Source organism: Oryzias latipes, chromosome 23 (genome assembly GCF_053564925.1).
Source record: "Oryzias latipes strain Hd-rR chromosome 23, Olatipes_Hd-rR_3.1".
In the NCBI taxonomy this organism is placed as follows: domain Eukaryota; kingdom Metazoa; phylum Chordata; class Actinopteri; order Beloniformes; family Adrianichthyidae; genus Oryzias; species Oryzias latipes.
The window spans coordinates 3,652,501-3,660,000 of record NC_136259.1 but is presented as its reverse complement, the minus strand read 5'-3'; the positions used below and the strand labels follow the sequence as shown (position 1 = coordinate 3,660,000).

Here is a 7,500-nt window from a genome sequence, read left to right as displayed (position 1 = left end):
AAAACAACATTAGGTCTTGCTATGTAGATGTTTCATATGTCAAATATTGTCAACAAAGCCTACATCCATGACATGCTCACATTTGACCTGATTGAATTATGTTTTTATACTTCATTTTTAGCTGCTGCCATGTTTCTTTTAATTCCTGCAGGATTGCATCTACATGAAAATGAAATCAGGGACATTGAATTAGATTAATGTAACAATTACTTTTTGGAAACACAATTTGTTAGCACTGCTTACTTTCTTAATCCCGTATAAACCTATACCACTTGATCAATACAAGGGTAGTGTTGCAGCGTGTGTGTGCTGAGCGGGGTGCAATCCACGAGAGACAAGGGGAGGGGCGATTGCAGGTGCAGATGGGGGGGGGGGGGGGGTGAGCACGGATGAGGAGGACGGAGAAGGTGTCATAGACCTTTTTCGCAAAAACCGGAAGTACGTCATCAACGTGTAAACTTAGTTCCGGTTTGTGCTTCGCTGGCGGAGGAATGGCAGAGCCTAGAGTGTTTTCGAAGAGCCTGAGTTGTGTTCCGAAGTTCACCAGCACCGATGTGATGAAGAGTGTGAAGATGCATTCGTCCACTAAAGGAAACAAATTGGACAAGGGATATAAATTCGTCCACGAAGAGTTTATCCACCATTACCAAGGTAAGCTTCAGCTAGCTTTAGCCATAGCCGCATCACCGGTAACTCTGTGTGTTTACGTCAACTGTAAATCCTGGTGTTATTAATTTGTAATATAAGGCATCGCAGTGAATATGTTGTGTGTATGTTTAAGTGAAAAGGCATGAGATTAACATAACACCCAAAAATTTGGTGAAGCTGTAAATAAGAAATGTTAAGTTGCCCGTATGCGTGTTCATTTTGCTGCGGTTGCGGCACTTTCTTCACTTACTAGTATTATTTTTCTGAAAGTATGGTGAGCAGAAGTCCTCTTTTCCTGGACATGTCCTCTCTTTTGATACTTATATAATAAAATAACATTGAACATAGATGAAATGTAATTATATTTGCTTCATGTATGCAGCTCTGAACACCAATTACTCTCGATGAAATATCTCACAAACTCACTTCACTCCTCTTTTTTACAAACTCAAATCTGGTCACCCTATTGACAGTTATAGTTTCATGTCATTCTGAACATTGATGTAGCAACATAAGTATGTCCTAATTTTAACCTATATAATTTATTGTGTCTAGATATCACTGGATGCAGAAAGTGCCAACCTGAAAGCTTTCTTCTGCAGTTGTGTGGCTGCTAAAGGATTTTGCAATCACATAGTTGCCATCCTGTTCCAGAGCGCACATTATTCACAGCTGGGTCTGCAGGCTGCTCCACCCCCCTGGCCTGCACGAGTGGCTTGCAAAGATGGCACAGGTGGGTTTGTGATCATATTGTCATTATTTTTTAAGAACGTATGTGTATCCATAACAACTCTAAATTATTATAAAAACACCCCAAGTAGTTACTACAGACTTTAATTGCTTTCTGCCTTTTACTTATAAGGGAATCCATCCTGAACCGGTTAGTGAGCTGGTGGTGCAAAAACCCAAAACAGTTGGCAGGGACGGTCAGAGGTCCACACTGTACAAGGCATTTACAGGTGATTCACTTTTTGTTGCTTTGTGAGCAAGTTAAGTTTTTTTTTTTCTAATCTTATGACTAACCAAATTATGGTTACAGCAGATATAATGAATTAAATTGAAATGTAGTTATGCACTTATGTCTAACTTTTGTGTGTTGTGTTTCTGTTGTGTAGGACCACAGCCAGATCCATATATGATGGCATCTGGAAGCAGATTATGCCAGGTGCAGCCCCAACCTCTCATGGCTGTGTTGGATGGGTTTCTGAGATGGAATGAAAGAGAACTTGGATAGATATTGTGGCAAATGCATGAATGCATACCTTAAATTACACTTATCCTGTCTTTAACAATCAGTTCAGCCTTCTGTCTTACTGTTGATCTGTAATGTTATTTTTTATTGTAAATGTTTGATGGTATTTGCATACCAAAAAATTAAATGAGGCACAATTTTGACCAAAATTGTTTTATTTGTTCATCTAATTTTTTTGTGTAGTCAGTCACATTTCAACAGAAAAATATTACGAATATTACAATTACATTTAATTAGATTTTAAGAATATGTGGAAACACTAAATTTTTCCATACTATTTGCACATTATACATTATTTACATACCAAACATTAATTCACTCTTCAAAACAAAAACTTCCTTGATAATTTGCCAAAACACGGCGGTTAAGCCAGATCTGATTCACACCGCCCATCAGTGTGAGCGGCACAGAGAGTCCCTGATGTGGAAGGACTTTATCCTACCGATCACTCTTTCCACCATAATTCTGAGGTGGGTAATGGCTTGGGTTTGTTCCATTTCCTCCTTGCTGAATTGAGCTGAAAGCTTAAAAGGTGGAATGATGATCTTAGATCCAATGTCAGTTAGGAGGTCTTGAACGAGGAACTTTTGTCCGCCATGACATCGTCTCCTGGCTCCAGCAAAGGAACTTGGCTTCTAAGTCATGGATGTAATCCAAAGCCTCATCCAGAGCACATGTGAAGATAAAGAAATTAAAAATCAGTCTTAATATATTAATGCTACCTTTCAACACAACACAGTAATCATGTTTTGAAAAGTATGTTAAGTATTTAATTACAAATACATTTCATTTATTTTGGTTAATGACAAAATACTCAATATTAATTAAATACATGTAATTAAAATAGGTGAGAGCATGAACATCTTTTATTATAAATATTAATTTGTTCAGGTAGAAATGCATTTATCCAATAACGGTACACATAGTTGACTAACGTTAACCAAACACATTATGAACAACCTTACCTGCAGGTGGGTGTGTCACGTAGTCCTGATCCATCTTTACTGCCTTAGCTTAGCCACCGTGTCGCTATCTTCACAGCATAGCTGCATAGACTGACGTTTGAGGTTCTGTCATATACTGACTCCCTTCTCAAAGGAGCAGTAAAGTTTTTCCAAGGGAAAATACTCGGGACGACACCACTCTTTAGGCGACGAACGACGCAGCCGCACCACACATCCGGAGCGAAGTTAGTAAGTGCCGGCTGCAGCAGACGGTGCTACCTGTGTTTACATTAAAACTATGCCCTTCATCTCTTCGGATCGCCTGTATCCATTTGGGTTTCAGGTTTGGATCCACAGGAAAATAATGAAATGAAAGGTAAGGCTGTTTTTGGTTGGAAGACGAACAGCCTGGAACGCAACAGAGACTGCAACTCTTCGACTCTGCCATTCTTCATATCTGCTGCTACGTTAACAGGAAGTTGTTTTACACGTCATTGACGTATTTCCGGTCGAAAAATGCGGAAGTGTGAAAAAGGTCTATTCCCAGAATAACTGTTTTGGAGTCATTCTTATTCCGCTCTGGAGGTTGAGGGTTTCCAACGGGAAGTGAACCCCGAAGGAGAATTCCCTTCAGCCCTGAAGGAAATCTCCCCTGCGCTTTTGACCACGCACGGTCGGAAAGACGAGAGAAAAGAAGGAAGTCTTTGCGCAGCGAAAGGTTCAACAGTAGACAAATGTTCACTTTTAAAAACACAATTGCATGTATTAATATTAAAATGACCAACGTTTGCTAGAGGGGAAGGTTAACAAAAAAGTCCTCTAAACATTACCGACGTTAAATGCATTTTTCCCCCAGATTGGTTCTGTACACTATGCAGCATTTCATGCAATTACACCAGGAATAACACTTCAAAAGTACACCTAAATATCACCATTTTTTATTTCACACCTTACGCTATTTAAAAAGTTATTACAGTCAATATTTATAACAATGATTTAAATGCAAACTTAGGCATTAACTTGAGCAGCTATGTTTTCCCAAGCTAACTGTCTCTGTTTTGCAGATGCAGCGGTGTTGCTTTTCTTCTGGAATATGTTCTCATATTCACTGCAACTCTGCAGCAGCACGTCAAGTTCAGCTGGCGAAAAATACGCAGACCTCTTTGTTTTCACGGTTGCCATGGTGACTCGTGATATCTGCGCTCCATTGATAATGGCTTCTTATAGACGCGGTGCGCACGCTCACCTCCGAATCAGTCCACTCAGAGTTGATTGATCTAACGCGGATCAGCTGCTCTGAAACTGAAAACTCAGAGTTGTCAATCTCTCGATTGACCAACTCAGAGTTCAGGTTTGACCTCAGAGTTGGTTGAACCTCCTTTGTGAAACAGGCCCCTGGTGTGGTGTTGGGCTGCTTTAGCCCATCTGGCTCAAGTTTTGGTGTGAATTTGCCTAAGCAAGCAGTGGTACAAAGGCTAGGTAGTTAAGGTGTCATGTACTGTTTACCTTACTTAGATCCAATGAACAGACTGAAGGTTTCCTTTGTTTTTGAATATAGAAATAAAGCACAAGCGTTTTTTAACGGGCTCGTCCGGGATTTGAACCCGGGACCTCTCGCACCCTAAGCGAGAATCATACCCCTAGACCAACGAGCCTCACGTTGAAGGATTTTGCAAGATTTTTGCCAAGCAAAATGCTATTTATGCCATGTGATTCAAGAGAAGACTATAACTTTATTTTCAATACCCATTATTGAACCATTTATGGTTTACCTTGCCTTTGCCCAAAAGTGGCCGGGATAGACTCCAGTAACCACATGAGCCAAAGAAGGAGTGGAAAGCTCACAAACTTTAGCCTTAATCATTGGTACAAGAAAGATAGAACCATGATTTATTCTGGTAAAAAGGGCAAAATCTGACCCTCCCATCTGAAGGTGACAGCAGAAATCCTAAATCAGAGCAGGAAGCGGTTTTCTAATCTTTTATTATCCAATTTGGTGAGTCAGTTTCAGAGATCTGTTGTTCATAATTGATGTGATTGGCACCTGGTGTGGTGTTGGGCTGCTTTAGCCCATCTGGCTCAAGTTTTGGTGTGAATTTGCATAAGGAAGCAGTGGATGCAATTAGTGAAAGTGTCATGCTTTTTTTATTACCTATGCTCAATGAACAGACTGATTGCTTCTGTTGTTTTAAAGACAGAAGAAATACACTACATTCAAGGGCTCGTCCGGGATTTGAACCCGGGACCTCTTGCACCCGAAGCGAGAATCATACCCCTAGACCAACGAGCCTCACGTTGAAGCATTTTACAAGATTTTTGCCAAGCAAAATGCTATTTATGCCATGTGATTCAAGAGAAGACTATAACTTTATTTTCAATACCCATTATTGAACCATTTATGGTTTACCTTGCCTTTGCCCAAAAGTGGCCGGGATAGACTCCAGTAACCACATGAGCCCAAAAAGGAGTGGAAGGCTCACACACTTTAGCCTTAATCATTGGTACAAGAAAGATAGAACCATGATTTAATCTGGTAAAAAGGGCAAAATCTGACCCTCCCATCTGAAGGTGACAGCAGAAATCCTAAATCAGAGCAGGAAGCGGTTTTCTAAACTTTTATTATCCAATTTGGTGAGTCAGTTTCAGAGATCTGTTGTTCATAATTGATGTGATTGGCACCTGGGGCCTGTTTCACAAAGGAGGTTAAGTGTAAACTCTGAGTTCATAAACCCGGAAATCAGGGAAACCCTGGGTTTTCCGTTTCAGAATCGGAGGTTTGTCAAACCAGAGAAAGCAGAGTAAGTCAAACCCGTTTCTGAAAGAGAGTTAACTTTTACTCGGAGTCAGTATCCATGGTTACTTATGCTGTGAACCTAACCTGGTCGGGAGCAGGTTTTATTCTCCAAACTCGAAGTTTTTGCCGGTCCCCTCCCCTTTTTAAAGACGAAGCACTATATTTCGCTTCAACCTTCATTGCCCACATTTCCGTCACGCGATCTAAGTGACAAGAATGGCTTGTCCTTTTTTGGAGGACCCAATAGATGAGGAGGCTGCATTAATTCGTAGAGAATTACATTTACGTCGTACGAGGATTTTGAGACCTCGACTCGATGTTTTGTCATTTCCCCATACGTTTTTGTTTGAGCGTTACCGTTTTTCGTTGCAGTCAATTACATATACAAAATGAAAACAACATTAGGTCTTGCTATGTAGATGTTTCATATGTCAAATATTGTCAACAAAGCCTACATCCATGACATGCTCACATTTGACCTGATTGAATTATGTTTTTATACTTCATTTTTAGCTGCTGCCATGTTTCTTTTAATTCCTGCAGGATTGCATCTACATGAAAATGAAATCAGGGACATTGAATTAGATTAATGTAACAATTACTTTTTGGAAACACAATTTGTTAGCACTGCTTACTTTCTTAATCCCGTATAAACCTATACCACTTGATCAATACAAGGGTAGTGTTGCAGCGTGTGTGTGCTGAGCGGGGTGCAATCCACGAGAGACAAGGGGAGGGGCGATTGCAGGTGCAGATGGGGGGGGGGGGGTGAGCACGGATGAGGAGGACGGAGAAGGTGTCATTCCCAGAATAACTGTTTTGGAGTCATTCTTATTCCGCTCTGGAGGTTGAGGGTTTCCAACGGGAAGTGAACCCCGAAGGAGAATTCCCTTCAGCCCTGAAGGAAATCTCCCCTGCGCTTTTGACCACGCACGGTCGGAAAGACGAGAGAAAAGAAGGAAGTCTTTGCGCAGCGAAAGGTTCAACAGTAGACAAATGTTCACTTTTAAAAACACAATTGCATGTATTAATATTAAAATGACCAACGTTTGCTAGAGGGGAAGGTTAACAAAAAAGTCCTCTAAACATTACCGACGTTAAATGCATTTTTCCCCCAGATTGGTTCTGTACACTATGCAGCATTTCATGCAATTACACCAGGAATAACACTTCAAAAGTACACCTAAATATCACCATTTTTTATTTCACACCTTACGCTATTTAAAAAGTTATTACAGTCAATATTTATAACAATGATTTAAATGCAAACTTAGGCATTAACTTGAGCAGCTATGTTTTCCCAAGCTAACTGTCTCTGTTTTGCAGATGCAGCGGTGTTGCTTTTCTTCTGGAATATGTTCTCATATTCACTGCAACTCTGCAGCAGCACGTCAAGTTCAGCTGGCGAAAAATACGCAGACCTCTTTGTTTTCACGGTTGCCATGGTGACTCGTGATATCTGCGCTCCATTGATAATGGCTTCTTATAGACGCGGTGCGCACGCTCACCTCCGAATCAGTCCACTCAGAGTTGATTGATCTAACGCGGATCAGCTGCTCTGAAACTGAAAACTCAGAGTTGTCAATCTCTCGATTGACCAACTCAGAGTTCAGGTTTGACCTCAGAGTTGGTTGAACCTCCTTTGTGAAACAGGCCCCTGGTGTGGTGTTGGGCTGCTTTAGCCCATCTGGCTCAAGTTTTGGTGTGAATTTGCCTAAGCAAGCAGTGGTACAAAGGCTAGGTAGTTAAGGTGTCATGTACTGTTTACCTTACTTAGATCCAATGAACAGACTGAAGGTTTCCTTTGTTTTTGAATATAGAAATAAAGCACAAGCGTTTTTTAACGGGCTCGTCCGGGATTT

At 40.8% G+C, this 7,500-nt stretch overlaps 2 protein-coding genes and 3 non-coding genes across 12 annotated transcripts in view; 2 read left to right on the top strand and 3 right to left on the bottom strand.

Annotated features, from left to right (window-relative positions):
• Nucleotides 1-7,500, top strand: part of ano2b (anoctamin 2b) — a 262,039-nt gene that overhangs the window by 160,682 nt on the left and 93,857 nt on the right. The window lies entirely within an intron of this gene.
• Nucleotides 395-1,914, top strand: LOC144989392 (uncharacterized). Of its 2 annotated transcripts, XM_078941777.1 has the most exons (4): nt 395-651; nt 1,303-1,381; nt 1,511-1,607; nt 1,764-1,914. In XM_078941777.1, exons 1-4 carry the CDS (start codon nt 492-494, stop codon nt 1,785-1,787), a joined length of 360 nt encoding a protein of 119 aa, XP_078797903.1. In that variant the 5' UTR covers nt 395-491; the 3' UTR covers nt 1,788-1,914. The 2 variants fall into 2 exon arrangements, 1 of the variants encoding a protein (XP_078797903.1); XR_013653536.1 differs by lacking the exons at nt 1,511-1,607; nt 1,764-1,914 and having other exon boundaries at nt 469-651; nt 1,204-1,368.
• trnap-agg (transfer RNA proline (anticodon AGG)) lies at nt 4,428-4,499 on the bottom strand. Its single transcript has one exon. It is a non-coding gene; the product is annotated as a tRNA-Pro (tRNA).
• trnap-cgg (transfer RNA proline (anticodon CGG)) lies at nt 5,063-5,134 on the bottom strand. The gene has a single exon. It is a non-coding gene; the product is annotated as a tRNA-Pro (tRNA).
• Nucleotides 7,484-7,500, bottom strand: part of trnap-agg (transfer RNA proline (anticodon AGG)) — a 72-nt gene continuing 55 nt past the window's right edge. The window contains exon 1 of the tRNA in view: nt 7,484-7,500. This exon is cut by the window's right edge and continues 55 nt beyond it. This is a non-coding gene — a tRNA (tRNA-Pro).